Source organism: Drosophila grimshawi, unplaced genomic scaffold, assembly GCF_018153295.1.
Source record: "Drosophila grimshawi isolate 15287-2541.00 unplaced genomic scaffold, ASM1815329v1 contig_1377, whole genome shotgun sequence".
NCBI lineage: Eukaryota > Metazoa > Arthropoda > Insecta > Diptera > Drosophilidae > Drosophila > Drosophila grimshawi.
Genome location: NW_025062900.1, coordinates 4,806,816 through 4,824,228, shown reverse-complemented (window position 1 = coordinate 4,824,228; position 17,413 = coordinate 4,806,816). Strand labels below are relative to the sequence as shown.

At 36.3% G+C, this 17,413-nt stretch overlaps 1 protein-coding gene across 1 annotated transcript in view; it reads right to left on the bottom strand.

Annotated features, from left to right (window-relative positions):
* The window catches only part of LOC6570606, a 111,682-nt gene that overhangs the window by 42,572 nt on the left and 51,697 nt on the right, over positions 1 to 17,413 (bottom strand). Inside the window, exon 2 of the mRNA XM_043214727.1 lies at positions 11,171 to 11,378. Coding sequence (XP_043070662.1) covers positions 11,171 to 11,378 — 208 coding nt within the window. The remainder of the gene's footprint in view (positions 1 to 11,170; positions 11,379 to 17,413) is intronic.

The following is a 17,413-nucleotide window of genomic DNA, read 5'->3' as shown; positions in this document are numbered from 1 at the left end:
TCAAGGCGGGCGAGGCGAAGGCGTGGCTGTTTCGCCGTGCGTGTGTTTATTTTGTCGTAAATTGATTTTAACGGTGAATGACAAGCAGCAGTAACAGCAACAACAACAACAACAACAACAACAACAACAACAAACAACTACAACAAACAAGCGGCAAGAAGCACGCGCAACGTTTTTGTAGCATTTAAAAATATATTTAAAAATATATTTAAAAAGCACGAGGAGAAGGAGCAGGAGGAGGAGGAGAAGGAGGCGGGGCTGGTCGGCGCTTGCTGGCATGTATTCATTTTCTGATTAGAAAAATTATTACATAAAATTTATGTTAGTTGCATGCGCGACAAGGACAAAGTTGATGGCTGTGGCACCACCAGCCGAAGCAGAAGAAAAGAAGAAGAGCAGTGACAGGCCAAAGAAAACAAAACAGCACAGCGAGCGAGAGAGAGAGAGAGTGAGTTAGACTAGAAGATACTCAGTAAAACGAGCTAGTTATTCATATGCATATGCAAAGAAGAGCCCCAAGAAACGGAAACGGAAACGAAACTCAACATTTTGTTAAGAAGTAGCTGGAACCGGAAGCGGCAACAGAAATGCAATCGAAATACGATTAGACTTGCAATCAATTAAATTTACATCAATTTTTAGCCTCATAAGAATTATGATTAAAAAGCTTTTATTAATTTTGAGTCTTCAACTAGAGAGTAAATTAACAATTCGATAATTATCGATTTCGGGAGAAGTGTAAAGGTTATGTAAAGCATTCGATATGACATTTGGAAAGAAGGTAAGAGGCTCTCTGATAAATCATAAGTCAAGTCAAGAAGTTTCTGAGACAGACAGGCACAGTTGGACATGTCTTAATATATATACTAATTTATATACTAAAATATATACTAATAATATATAAACACTCCTCTGTCCACTTTTAAGGGGTAAATATAAAAAGAGCAGCTAACAAGAGCAAAGCAACCAACAGAAGCCCCCAAAGGCTGTTAATGGCTTCCTTTCATGGTGTGCCATGTCCTTCTGATGCTCTTACTTCTGCTTCCTCTTTTTTTGCCAACGACTCCCGCTGCTCCAGCTTGGCTGGGTGGTATTCCTGTGCCACTAAGTTAGCTAAACTGTGTTGCGACAACCGCAAACAGCAGCAACAGCAAAAGCAACAGCAGCAGCAACAGCAGCAAAAGCAACAACAAGCTTAATAAATGTCGACACAAAAGCGTAGCAAGTAAGTGGCAGAGAGTGGTGGGGGTGGTTGGTGTGTGGAGTTGTTTGTCACTCGCCTCTGCCTTGCAACATGTTAAGCAGGTGTTTCAAAATCACTTACGCTAAAAACATCATCAGCAGCAGCAACAAGAGCAGAAGCAGAAGCAGAAGAAGAAGCAGTAGCAGCGCCAGCATAAATACAAAAGTTGTCAAGACGCCTTCAGCAAATAGCAACAACAACAATAGCAACAACAACAACAACACCGCAAATAACAACGGCAACTCCAACAACAATAAAACAAGCAAATAAACAACAACATTTGCGTTGACGTCAATTGCAACGTGCAACAACAACAACAACAACAACTTAATTTTAGTCCATTGGGACTCACAGCTTTTGAGATGTAAAACTTTCGCTAATTTCTGCATGTAATCATCAAGTGTTTATAAATATTTTATTAGTATTCCTTAAATATATATATATATTTATATATATATTTATATATATATATATATTTATATATATATATATATACACAAGCGAGTCTGGAGAAACGTGCTTGGAGAGAGCGAAAGCAATTGCAAAAGTTTTGCGAGTAAAATATTTATACCAATTTTATGAATACATTTTCTCGTTACAAGAAGTTTTTCACTTTCTTTGAACATTTTGCATTTGTAATTTTATATGAAAACTATATATTCTTATATATATATATACATATTCTCTTTCTCTCTCTTAATAAATATAAATAAAGCTTTAAATATCTTCTTCTGTTTTGCTCTTTTCTTTTTATAAGGCACTCTTTTTCTTCCACTCTTTCTCTTTCTCTCATTCATTATCTCATCATCATTGTCTCTCTCTCTCCCTCCTATACTTTTTGTGATATTCTATATATATTTAAATATATCTCTTTCTCTCTCTTTCTCAACCTATGTCTATCTCTCTGCTTCTTTGTACCTCCCTCTTCATAATAAGTTTCTCTTTTTCTTTCCATCTCACTCATTTATTGCTCTATCTGATTCATCTCTCTCTCTCTCTTTCCCCTTATATTTACCCAACTCTCTCACCTTCTTTTACTTCCTAATTGCTTTCTTCTCCCTCTTTCTCTGTTTATCTTACCCTCTTTTTATATCTGATTCACAGGTCCACTAATACTCTCCCTCTCTTTATCTCTCCCCTTACTTCCTCTATCTTTCTCGCTCTCACTCTCCACTTCTCTCTCTCACTCTCCACTTCTCTCTCTCACTCACTCTCTCTCTCTCTCTCTCTCTCTCTCGATAAATCTTAACCAATTTATCAATTTTACTAAACTTAACTCAACAAGTGAATTCGTCTCTGATTAAAATATAATTAAAAATATCCTTATTGCATTTAAGTTGCACTTAAAATTGTTGACAAAACTCATATTATTTCTCCTCTTCCACAATCCCCTTTCCCACTTGCTGCAAACTGCAGCTACAAAAATTCAACTAAATAATTCATAAAGTTGATGGCTGAGCAGGCGACTGAAATGGGGGACCAAAGATGTAGAGTCCTTCGTTTCCTGTGGATGTGTATGTGTGTGCGGTTTGTGCGCAACGGGAATGGGCCTCTTTTGTGGCTGCTTCTGTTTGTGGCGAAGCATGGCGGCCGGAAGTACACGTTGACAAGTCGCACTTCGTACAGCGGACAACTTCCGGCGTCGCCGTCGGCATTTACTGTTGCCTTTTCCAGCTGTCCATACACTCAGAAAAATAAGATTAAGTCGTATTAATCAACTTATTTTTTATAATCATTTATTGTTTGAAAATAACCTTGTTAATCACTTCTAAGTTGCAAAAGAAAAAGACTTTTTACTTTCATTTTGTATGTCTGAATTACTGTGTAAATGCAGCAATAAGATTCTGAGCCCCAAAATTATAATTTATAAATTTCAATGAAAGTGAAAGTTTTTTTTAATATTTTTATTTGTATTTTATTATGTACGAGTATATAAAGGAAATTGTGTTATGTTTGTCTTAAGGAAAGACACAAATGCGTTTGTGAAAACTACGCAATTATTATTTTTTATTTGTGGGATGAACTTCAATGGCATTGATAAATCAATATCAGAAACACAACTAATCGAAAAAAGAATACAGAAATAATTGCTGTACATTAAAAAAAATAGATACATTTTTTTAAACTGATTAAAAATGATTTATTCTAAGCCTAAAAAAAACCTTTCGATAAAATACCAGATTTCAACTGTCATTCTAAAAACATGTATGTTTTTGGAGTGTAGAACGAAAGCATTGGAAACCTTATGAAGACCACATTATTGCGGGTGGTTGTTGTTGTTGTTGTTGCTGTTGCTGCTGTTGTTTTTGTTGTAGTTGTTGTTGTTGTATGTGTATTTGCATAGAAGGCCAGTGCAAGGCAGCTGCTGTTGTTGCGTGTGTGTGTTGGTTTAAGCTAACTCTAAATTAAGCTTAGCGGCTAAAATTAATTTACGCGTCGCCATGCAGCATAACAACGCCACAACAATAAACAGAAACAACAACAACAACGACAACAATCGCAAACAAAAACAACGAGACACTAAACAGAATTAGAGCCTCTGGCTTGCCAAATTTAGTTTCACAGTGCAAATCTGTAGTAAAATTACTGAACCAAAACCTGAAAGGGGTTGCCAGGCTATAAGGAAACCGTGCTTTGCCGTGCAACCCGGTGGCAAGTCGTTAAAGTCGTTGCAAGTAACAAATTTTATGTTAAGCTCGAAAGACATTAGAGAAAAGTTTAAGAAGTTAAACATCGATTCAAGTGGCGGATTAAAATGGGAGCCAAGGCTGTAAATAGTTTAAAATACTCGGCAACATTTTAAAAATCAATAAATTTAACAAAATGTTTATTTAAGTTAAATGGGATGGACTTTAAATATTTACTATGAAAAAAGTGAGAGCTTTGAAAATATGGTCAGAGTTCAAGTTTGAAGCTTTTTAAAACTGGAACAGAAACAGAAACAGTAACAGGGATAAATTGTAAGCATTTTCAACTTAACTTAATTTCTTTTAGTATATGTATATATATATTATATATCAACTGGAGGACAGAGAAAATGCTTGCAAGTATTTTGGCATCAGGACGAGCTTTGCGTTTGCTAAATGCCAACACAAAAGTAATCAGCCGAAAGAGTCATGTTGTATCCTATCGCAATGTGCCCAAGGCTCACTCGAAGGCAACTGAAATCGGAGCCGGTGTTGTTGGTGGTGCAATGTGGTGGTGGATTATGTGGCACTTGTGGTATGAGCCCGATCACATAACTGGAGAGTTCAACTACCCCAATCCACAAAAATGGAGCAATGCGGAATTAGGCATCCCACGGGATGATTAATAGTTCTCACTTTAATGTTGACAATAAATGTGGCTCAAGATCGTTAAATAGAAATTCAAAGACCAATATTTATGGATTATATATACATATATAGATATATCTTTCAAGTGAAAAACACTTTTAAGTGATTGCCTGTTGAACACATCTTTTCAATGCAACCAATTTAGCTATTGTCCTCTTTTCACACACCCTTCAAAACTGGTTGGAAGAGGGCATAATAAAGTTGTGTAAAAGTATGACACAGGCAAGGGGAAGTACATCAGATTTGATACAGTATATATATTCTTGATTCAGCATCAACAGTCGAAACAATTTAGCCATGTTTCAAGAAGCTGGAGAGCAAATTTAGAATATTATTAAGTTGTCGTATAATCCGTGCAGATTAAGTTTATTAATGTGCATTGATAACTGCGCAAGTTTCGCGAATATCGATAGAAATCGATTTTCGATAAGATATATTGTTTTAATCGTTAATGTATTACGTGTAATTTTATTGGTAACCAGAAATGTCGACACAAATCGATTAATGATCAACTGAATACGGAACACAAACGACTTTTTCATATTGAATAAAGTAATAACGACAAGCATATTTACAGCTGTGTACAGAGTATCTGCCAGTCGAGCTGTCTCGTCTATATCATTCTTATTTGTATTCTTTTTATTGGTGCTCGCCCATTAACAAGAGTTTAATTGTGCTTTTCGTAGGCCGTCTGCCTGCACATTTTGAGGCTTGACAGTGGCAAACAAAGGGCATCTGCTGCCGGGAGAGGGACCAACCCGGCCCGACTCTATATCTGTGGGCAGCCAAGGCAAACAAAGCTGCAGACATTTTTGCCCCAGGACCCAAGGACCAGGACCGTAGATGAAGCTCAGTTTACTCGAATGTTGCCTTTTATTTTTGCGCTCTTCCTTTCTCTCTGCATATACAGATATTTTTTTGTTTTGTCGTTGGCTGCATTGACACTAAACAAAAGGCTAATTGGAATGTTAGCAGGAGTCACATTTTTTATGGCCTACCTAAAGACAAAAGGGCGCATGTATATATTTCTAGTAGGCATTATATAGGCTTGTATTTGTTCTTTTCCTTCTTGTCGGCAGCAAAATGAAAAATTGTTTTTTAAATGAATTCAATAAAGCGTGAAAATCAACAAAGAATCCTCAATTCGTATAGGGGCTGACTTTGTGGTATGGTATTAAACTGCTCAGTGGGGAGTGGGCAGGCAGAGGTGTCTCTAACACACACATATACACAGAGACATGGTAAGCGACAGGAAGACAGGAAGACAGACAGTCAGTGAGTCGGCTGGTAGGCTTATTTGCATTTCAATTTGCATAAGTGTGGCCATAAGCAGACGTACATACATCCTTTGATATGTATTTGATATATACGATACATAAATATCCGAGTACAGAGAAAACAACAAAAAACGACAAATAATGCAAATGGCTTTTTTTTTATACAAAATTATAATATCCTCTTGAAAATACAACAAAATAATAAATCTTAAATCTTGTGTTATTGCAGCTTATGCTATAAGAAAGTTGCACCCGCTTGAGTTTAGACGATTTGAACTTTAAACAAATAAAATACACAATTCAAATGTTCAAGCTTGTAAAAACTTGTTTCAATTAATTATTTGAATACAACTTTTAAGTGCACTTCAATTTGAGCAGCAATTTATAATTATTGCATGCATTTGCTGTAACTTTTTGCTCAGTGTATGAATATACATAATATTTATGCACTGTGCGCTGTCACGACATGTGTGTGCTCTGGTGTGTGTGTGTGCTCTGGTGTGTGTGTGTGTGAGGGTGTGTGTGTGTGCGTGTGTGTGCGCACAAGTCAAACGAATCGGAACCAACACGTGTTGCCATTTTGCCATACATATTTTGATCTATGCATTTGCCTCTCTCCAAGTGTGTGTGTGTTTGTGTGCTTGTGTGTGTGTTAAGGTAAAGGTTAAATGTTGACCCGCATTGGCATAAGAAAGAGCTACTGCAAATGAGGTATGGGTTACACACGTCTTTCTTCTTGCTTCCTTTTTTATGTTTTTTCGTTTTACTTTTTGAATGCGATGGGATATTGCCTTTACTCTTCGGTTGCTGTTCGATTCTGTTTGATAACAGCGCCGACTTTTGCATAAATAGCAAAAAATTATTGCGCACATCCATCACAAAAATGGGCAAATGTGTCAGCTTGGCCTGGCATTCTACAAAACAAGCAACAGCAGCAACGGCAGCAACAACAACAATAATAACAACAATAAAATGATATGCAAAACAACCAGAAACTGGTTACAAAACATCTATTGGCCAAAGAAACAACGAATTTAATGTGCTCTTGCCTGAAAAATATGTCGGATTGAATTTGTTATTGCAAAACTTTCACAACATGGTTTAAATCTAATTATTTTACCTTGCACAAAAAGCAGAACATATTAAAAAATTATTCTGTTACTGCCAAAAAGTAATTATTATTATTATCATTAAGATAATAGATAAATTGCACAACAGAAGCCAAACAATTTATGAATATTTCGACTCTCTCAAAATGCTTATCATTTGACAGAATAATGTAATCAAATGCTTAATGTGTAATTATTAAAATGAATATATAGTTTTTTTTTTGAAGAGGCTATCACAAGAAATGCAGATTATTTTTTGTTTAAGGACTATATAAGTAATATATAAATACCTAAATACATATCTCCATAGTCGTTAGTATAAGTCTCTGTTGGCAGTATTAAAATTAAACTTTCTAGGAAGATAACCCACTTGGCAGACTTCTCGCTAAATAATTCATGAGACGCATGAAATTGCTGTAATTTGTATGCCTCCCCGATTGTTAAAGTCTTCTGGGATTTGAGCAAAGTGGTTCTTAGGAAGGCACCAATCTTAGCCACCTGCCCTGCATTATCTTTCAGATATTGCTCTATATTATTAAAATGTATATTCAATTTTATATTGGCTTATATATACTTGTACTTAAGCGGAAGCTCTTATAACTTAATTCTTTTTTGTAACAAACTTGATGCGAGAATCATAATTGCCCATGGATAAGTGAATATTTTACAGCAGCGTAAAAAATCAATGCGATCCTAGCAAATTTGCTTGCGAGTGATGTTACGCAGAGTCTATCTGCCCAACCCTCCTCCAAACAGCCACCACCCAACACCCAGTTCCTCCTACCCCACCCAACCACATATATGTTGTGCTAGCTGCTTGGCAGGCTGCCCAAACTCTTGGTGTTCTTATTTTGGTGGAATAAGAAGCGAATTTCAGTGGCAACCACAACAAAGACGTACCCCCAGGCGAACAAACGAACGTCTTTCAAGAAATCAAAATTAAAAATCGATATGTTGCAAAGAAGTACAACATGAGTTTCATATTAAATTTCTTCTAACGCAATTGAAAAGGCCTCTTTGTTGTTGTTATTGCTGTTGCTGTTTGTGGAATTTTTATCTGCTCGAAGAAAAAAACGAAAATGTTTTTTTGATTGTTTCCGAAATGTTGGCGGGCACTTCTCACAACACAAAATTCCAATATCATTGAAAAAACACAAAAAAAAAAACGAAGAAAATACATACAAAAATAAAATAGCATAGAACTGAATGGGATCTGACAGCTGGAGAGGTGAAGTGCTGCCGTGAATGGGGCTGTGAGTGAATGCGTTTGTTAAAGCAAATTTCATGTCATGAGATGACAATTTTTGTAAAGAGGACCAAAACTGCAAAACAGTATAATGGCCACCCCAATCAGGGGTGAAGCATTTTGGGGTCAACATTTTAGCCATTCAGCCAGCCATCCAGCCATCCAGCTTGGCATCTATCATCCTCAATCAGTTTTAACAGCCCAAACAGCAGTTAACGAGTCTACGCTCATTGAATCTAGCATTAGGTGGTGGTGGCAGGGCGGCAAGGCGGGGGGCAACTGTGAACTGAAATTATCATTAGAAATTTTCATTTGAGGTCAGCTGTCAAGTGATAATGTTTTAAGCTAATTGCTTTGCACTTTGTGCACTCAAAAATGAAAGTAACTAATCAGTAAACGTGAAAATTTCTTCACATTCTTATCTATACCAATATGTTGAACTTGCTTTAAGTCTCAACACTTTCTGTTGTTTGAATTGTTCGATTTTTGTGCAGACATGTTTGACCATAGTTCACAGTTCAAATCAATTACATTTTGTTGCCAATATTTGACCAACATTTGGTCAGCAAGCCATAAAGAAATCGAGCACAAAATGCTGAAAAGTCATCAATAAAATTTTGGTTTTGGCAGTTTTGCCTGTCACTTTAAATGCCCTGTATATATTGAGAGAGACTTTTGAGACTCCTTTCTATATAAATATATATTAGTGCTTTGGAAATACTCAATGGAATTTTCGTATATTTTTGATGCATTTATTTTGAAAAACACATGTGAATTCAGCTTTGCAGACAAGGATTGATTGCAATTGGGTTCGGTTATTGTACTATAAGGACTAATAATATCGTTTGCTTTAATTGGAGCTTGAAAAAGTGTTGACTTTCAGGCAGAATATGCCTAAATTGTTCAGCTTGACATAGATTCACTTAATAAAGATTTAAGACATACTTTTATAAATAGATTTTCACTTATTAACTAAAGATGCATACCAACTCAAGAGAAACTATTATATAGGGTATCTGCCTGGTCTGATATGCCACACGGCTGTTGCTGGCTTTTTGTTGCTGCTAATGGCATTTACAGTTTTTGTTGTTATTGCTGTTGTTGCTTTGTGGCAACGCCATTAGACCACATCTCTAAGCCCACATAAATCAAGCAAATTGTTTAACGCGCGATTAGCTCAAATTTTACAATAATTTTCTTTTGTTGCCGATCTGTTTGGCAATGTTTTTGCATGTTCTGTAGTCGTCGTGCGGCTGCTGCTTGTTGCTGCTGATGTTGTTGCTGGTCTGGCCCATATATTATGTATATCATCTGGCCAATATGGTTGGGCGTGTCTGTCTGTCTGTGTGTTTGTCTCTTTTGTCTCTTTATGCGTGGGCGTGTTCGCTGTTGAACAGAACATTTTCCAAACAATTTGCGGCCTACGCCGCATTGAATGTTTTTCACGCTCAAAATGCGCTCCAAAATGATTATTATGATTAATAAATAAATAGGCAGGCGGCAGCCAGAGAGCATGGGAGGTGAGGCAATGGAGCAATGCCAGCAAATATTCAGTAGAAAGAACATTCGCCACATTTGCCAACAAACAAACCCAACCATTTTTAAAGGCCGCCCAACGCTTGACGAGCTTTCGGCGCTTTAATCAAGTTGCGTATACGCAATGTGTTGCCAATTATAAACAGTGGCACAAATTGCCATATTATTTGAATAAAAAGAAAGTGCTGTCCATTTAAATACGTTAGGGTATCAAACCGGATTAAAAATCCTTAACCGAAAACCTAAGCCGGAATCGAAATAAATATATATATATATTTTAGAAAAATTAACAAAGTATAATATTTAGAAATATATTTTTTATTTATTTATTTTTTTTAAAATGTAATATTGAATAAATAAAGCAATTTATATGATAGAATTAAGTAAAAGCTAAGCAAAATGATTAAATTATAAGTAAATATTTTTGTAGAAATACACTTTTTTAGCTCTCGTTTAATTTTCTAGATTAAATTAAGATTATTGCACATTTTGTCCAGTTATGATAACATTATTCAAATCGAGCTCCATCTTTTATTTAATCGGTTTATTTTGTCTTGTTATGCTTTGCTGGTCAGTTTCGTAGAACAATTTATTTTGCGTATTTTTGCCATTGTTTTAACAGAATGGTATAATAATAATAATAATTTCGCTTTTGCTTTCGAAACACTGGCGTCGGGCACAGCTGCGTGTGATGGCCACGTTTTGTGCTGCCAACACTTATATATCCCCTTATAGCAACCAGCCAACCAACCCAACCAACCTCTCGGGGGGGAAGGGGAGTGTATGTTGAGCTATCCTCTTGTTTACACTGCATGCGGATCTATCATTCCGTCTCCGTCTCCTTCTCTCTCTCTCTCTCTCTCTGTCTTCCTCTGCTGCTGTTGTGGGCGTGGCTGGGCTATGAATTATCGCCTGCCAGATGAACATTTAATGATGTACACAAAACGAGGGCATCTCGCTGATGGGCCGATGTCGATGTCGATGTCGATGTCGATATCGTCCTTGTCATCCTTCTCCTCCAGCCCAGGCATTGGCAATTTTAATAAATTTAACAGCTGAACGCATCGCGAAACTTTCGCATCTTTCATCTTTTATCAATAAACATGCGACGCGGTAGGGGGAGGGTTGAGCAGCCTTGGGCCCATAATTCCCATTTGCTTGGGCCTTGAGTGTCGATGTCATTCAGGCAATTAAATAAATGTGCAGTTGACTCCATCCATCCATTCATTCCAACCCAACCCAACCCAACCCACTTCGAGTGCGGCCTTTAACTTTTCGCCTGCCTTATTGACAGGCCATCAGTTGTTGAATTTATGAGGTTGCCTGTGATTTATCAGACCATTGCACACAGAAAACAAGCAGACAGGCAGACAGGCAGACGGACGGACAGTCAGAGTGGACAAGAGACGCACAGCAGAACTTACCGATAATTCGAGTTGAGCTGCACATCGCCAATGGCGACGTTCTCGAACAATGTGGGGCAGCAGGTCCAGCGGGCCCAGTAGAAGGTGAAATCAGTTGAATCATAATGCTCGGTGAAACGGCACTTGAGCACCACATCGACGCCTTCGCGTGTGTCCAGCGATTCATCTGCTGATCCCCCATCAGCCAACAGGCAAAGCCACAGCCATCCTGCAAAAGATAAAAAAAATCCATGAGAAATTATGAGTAAAAATGGGTTTAGTCAAGTTCCTCTTTTTCTTTCAACTTTTCAATATGAAAGTTAAAAGTCAAACATGAAAAGCAAAAAAAAACATTCTTAAAATAATTATACTCCATTAAAAGTATGTGCCACATAGATAGCTAACAATTGATGCCTCTTTCTGTCAGTGTAGGCGACACAGATAAGAAAGAGAGGGAGGGAGAGCAGCAAATGGGTATAACATGGCAATGCAATTTAGTTGTGCAAATTTGCAGCTCACATTTAATTAAAAATACGGCGTATAGTTTAACCCAACACATGAGCAAACAAGAGGGACAACAAAAACCATGCCATGCACATAGAAATAACTACATAAACTCCACACAGACACTCATAGAGAGAACGAGAGAGAGAGAGAGAGAGAGAGAGAGAGAGAGAGGGAGAGAGAGAGAGAGAGAGAGAGCGAGACAGTGAGAGAGAGACAGTGAGAGAGAGAGCAAATGTATTTGCTGCGGGCAGTTTTTGGGTGAACGGATTTGATTTATTTTATTATCAGACGCAACAGTCGCGAGTTGCTGCAATCAATACAAAAATTCAAAAAAAAGAAAAAAAAAATACTGTTGAAATTGTAGAAATTGTAAATCACTAGCCACCAAATAAATAATGCATACCCACACACACATGCGAGGCAGCTTTGGAATCTAGGAATAGCAAGAGCGATATATGTGTGGAGAAAATGCAATCGAATGTTTATGCTCCACAAATGGATATTGACTCAATTACATTTACATTTCATATGCTCATATTTATGAGGGTTGAGGTAAAATAAACTGTTGGCCAGGTTACTTGATTATCGAATCAGGGTGTCGAATCGAAACGGATTTCGATTCCGTTTCTAGTGCCGCTAAAAGTTATGAATTGGCGTCGAGTTTTGTATCTTTAAGATATTTTGCATTATAGTTCAATTGTTGAATTTCAATTTTTATTAATCTGTAAACATCAAAGGTCTTAATAAAAGTGATTGCAAATGTGTGCAACATGTATCAACAAGAGTCTTCCACTTTAACTCCCCGTCTTTTGCTCAGATACAATTGTATATTTTTGTGTGTTTGAAGACTGAATATATTTCATATTTAATGATAATCTTCTTTGCTTCAAATATTTACTAAAAATGTCGAGAAGTGGGTTTTTTGCAACGTGTCCAAATTGTATTTGGAAATTAAATGTTTCAATTGTGTTCAGTGCTTTTGCAGATTGCAGCCCAACATTTTGTGGTTGATTGACAGTTTGAGCAGCATTGTGAGTCTGCAAGTATGTGTGTGTGTGTGTGTGTATTTGTTTACAACTAAATGGAGTAAATGGTCGAGTGGCTGCCATTAGCTCGAGTGCCGCCCCCTGTTCGCCCTCTCTCTTTCTCTGTCTCTCTCTCTCTCTCTCTCTCTGTCTCTCTCTACTCTGTTGCCTCTCCTTTACCCCCTTTGGGATAGTTGTTTGTCCATGAAGCGCTTAGTTTTAATTTGTCTGCTTGCAGTTTTTTAGACCCCCTTTCGTCAGCATCCCCCTCCAACTCCCGCATGTATTTTGTTTGCGCAAATCTGTTTTATGTGTGCAATTTATATATATATATATACATATATGTATATATATATTTATGTATACATCTATTTTTTCATTGTTCAGATGCGGGGCAAGAAAATAGACGGACTAAACACAGATGCATTTCATATTGTGCTTTTTTTTACACTGCCACAAAAAGCTCAAATAGCTCAATCTACTGTGTGTTTTGTGTGGTTGGAAGAGGGTTGGTGGGAGGGAAGGGCGAAGGAGTGCGGGGTAGGGATTTCAACGTTTTCAATTGTGACCCGCAAAATATTTTTTTTTTATATGGTTTTTAACTTTGTGTTTTTTGGCCTGTTCTGATTCAACATAGCGCTTTCTGTATTATTGTAATTAACATGGCGATTGTTGCTGCCACATGCCACGCAACAAAAAAAAAAAATTGCTGCTGAGCAAAATGTTGCAATATATACAAATGTTGAAACATTTGTCTGCCAACAGCAACCAACAGCAATTTTATTCCATTTGAAAGTTAAGACCTCATTTTAATATGGATAGAACAAAAATTTAAATAAAAAAATTTAAATTTAATCGTCAAATAAAATCAAAAATTGACAGTACAAACATGACCATAACACCAAGCCTCATTTAACGATTTGAATGGAAATGATTGAAATAATTATAAAAATCACAAATGATTCGAAAAGCATTTTATAATATTAAAATTACTGTGCTACACACACTGGGGGACTACGAATTCGATGATTTCGATAAGTGTAAATCGAGTGACTAAACTTATATTGTTGATCTTCTTTTAATGGTAATCACTTTAGCAGAGTATGCCGCAGTCGAGCATTGCATGCAAAAAAAGAAGAAAATTTGAATGTGGGAATACTCTTCTGAATAGGAAAGCAAATGTGAAACTGTGAATTACATTCGGACTTTATCGTTGGCTGACTTGGTTCACGATTTGCATATTTTTATGCAAATAATTATAAGCGTTTGCTGACCCTGCCACAGGAGCCGTTACCAGCGAAACCTTTCTCTTGCGGCAAGCGCGTAATTGTGCTTATGTAAGCTTTATATGCATTTTAATATAGTTTTCATTTGCTTTATTTAAGTGGTTTTTACGCGTTGTAAACAAAGAAAACAGAGAACATGAGGAAAAATCGGTGTATTAAAGAGATAAATAAAGTGATTTGTTAGGTCAACGTTTTTTTTTTTTTTTTTGATGTATTCTTTTGCCTGTAAACAGAAACAGTTTTCACTTAGCGTTTTATAACAACAAGCTGCAGGCGAAATGAATCATTTTGAATGTGATTTTTAACTGATTTGTAAATGCAAATAACAGCTGTTAGCCAAAGGCTAAAAAGCGGCTAAAATATTTAATAATTATATATTTTAGTAAGGCTGAATCGTTTCAATTTTTTGTATACCCGGAAGCCGTTAAAAATATACAACATTAGAATAATAGAGTTGTGAAGTTGTATGAGACAATCAGAGAAAGTATGAAAGTTCATAAATATGTATATATATATATCTATATTCTAGAGCATTCATTCATAATGACGCCGATCTGAGAGATTATATATTTAGAGACCTTAAATTCGTCAGACAAGTTCTGACATATAATTCGCAGATTAATTTCATAGCGAACTACCACAATTTTCTGCATATCGATACAAATCGATTTCCGATACAATTGTAAAGACAGCCTTTCAATTGTTATATAATTTACCTTAATAAATTACAGATCAGCAGTAAAAATGTCATTAAGAAACCCAAATTTGATTTTTTATATTGAAATCAAACAAATATCAGCTGTGCTTTAGGGTATCTTCTAGTCGACCTGCTCGATTCTCACATTCTATGTTATTAATTTTTTATTTTATTTGATAAATTTCACTCTGTTTCAAATTACAGTATTATAATAACAATAATTAATTTAAATTACATTATTTATACTTCAGCATGTTGAAGCATTTGCTACCCAGAAATGGACTTGTTGGTAGTCAACAATTTTAATTCATGAACCGAATTTGCTAACATCATTTTTCGCTTGTTGTTCATTCATTATAAATTTACAGTGTCAGCCCTTATATGTTTACGATGTAAGTTTCTTACAGGCTTAAGATATTATCCACATGTTTGTTTACTTTACTGGAGACTGCAAAGCTCAGACAAACATTTGCTAGTCAAATCGTTGCTAAGATGTGAAAGTTTATGGATGTTGGCTTCCAACTTGAAAATGTCTCAAATTTTCCAAGATTCACTTTGCATTTAAGAAATGAAGGTGCAACATTCTGTTGCACTTGAGATTGTGTACGACTTGTCATAATTAGCCGCCATTACAGTTTCAATTCACACACACACACCCACAAAACTTGGTGGGTGGTGTCTCTCTCTCTCTCTCTCTCTCTCTCTCTCTCTCTGCTGCCCTTCACTCCCCGCTCACCACTCATTTATGCATGTATTTCTCTGGTGGCTTTATGAATTTTTCAATTGTGCTGCTGTTGCTCCTTTGGTGTAACTTTGCTGTAGATTCTCGAGTGCTTAAACATTCATAAATGCAAGTGCACACAGCTCACTAGCACTTCTGTCTAGGGCTGTTGCTGAGGGGTGTGGGTTAAGGGGTGAGGGATAAGGGGTAAGGGCAACTGAGGTGGGTGATTTGACTTTTGAGGTTGTCGTCCTGCTGGTTCATTTGCCTCTGTGTGCCCACAGAGATGCAAGCACAAGTCAAAAGTCTGGCAAATGCAACCAAAACAAAGCAAACAGAAAAATATATTCACATACACAAACACACACAGATATATAGACATGTACACACAACAAACAGCAACAACAAGAGGCAGCATTAAGAAAAACTTTTGCCTTGCATTTATTTTTCTCAGTTTTGTGAATTTTTTTATTTTTTCTGTGCCTGCGGTTGCTGCCACAGTTGAGGGGAGTGATAGCTGGTTGCGTGTTGCGGTCGCTGGAGCATGTGAAGACGATGTCTTCATGAACCAAACCGAATCAAAACAGAAATGTAGACAACATCATAACAGGAAATAAAATGCACTGAACAAAATGACCATGCGATTTATATGTGAAATATTCCAATACTTAAGCTTCTTTAATATTTTATAAATATCCAATGAATGTTTCAGATCGAAAGTTGTGGCCTTTATCGCTTACATACAAAAGTTTAATGCACATTTTTTCAAATACTTAATGGAGATACAAATATATATGTAAATATAGATGTACCTGTAAAAATTAGATTTCTTTTCATGCGCTCTTAAAGTTAAAGCTTTGGAAAATCCATAAATATAAAATTAGTGTGTAAAATAAAATTTAAACTTCCCAAAATTGAATTTGTATTCAATTTGTATAAGCATAAACTTGCCGTTTTGCATATTACGTCAATTCCAGCGAAACCACAAGCATAAATTTCACAAATATTAGCTAATGAAGTAAATGTTTTATTTTTTTTGACAATCTAAATATCAAAAATTATTTTTAATTTCGCAAAAGCTGCGAACAGTTTATTCACGCATACATTTAGGATGATAACTAAATATGGCCGGATTATTATTTATTTAGCATGCCAAACGTTTTTACAACAGTTTTAACCCAAAATTACAAATAAAAATTGCTCATCCATTAATTCGGTTAATGCATGTTACTTTTCTGATGCTCACTATTTATAGTTAATTTAAGGGATGTTGTAGCTTAAACGGTATTTTAAAAATTATAATTACGGAATGGAATTTGAGCATGAAATACATGTTTTATGGTGATTTTAATATTTAATTTTGGTGTTAGATACTAATCTCCTATATCGACAGCAATTTACCCTCATTGTTAAAGATAATTAATGGGTAATTATACAGTGAAAGTTTGGTATGAGATACATATTTTATATCATTCCAACAACATTTGATTAAGATATGAAATCCAAATGAATAACTGCAAGGCAATTTTTTTATTAAGCCAATAAAGGAGATTAACTTATCTGCTCTGTGTATTCGACACATCTCAAGATATGTTCATTAGTTGCAAAGACCGCATTGCAAACATAGCTCAACTCACCAAATACCGTTTAAGCCGCATACTTGAGCACACACACACACACACACACACACACACACACACACACATATACGAGCACTTATTTACATTGATATGTCTTACTGTGGCTGCAGTGTAATGCACTTTTAGCACTGTCGGCGTTGACGTATGTTTCCTGCAACTGACTGTGTGTGTACCCCTTGCCCCTTAACTCCTACTCCATACACTTCTTACATTCTCAATGCCTCCATACCTCTAACCTTCCACCCCTCCCCCACCAACCACCGCTGGCCGACACTAAACATCGTTGTGGTTGCTTGCTTGACTTGTTTGTAATTATTTATTTCATACTCGTATAAAGTGTAGCATACTTTTGTGCGTAGACAAGAATTATGGCAATGCTGCCAGTTGT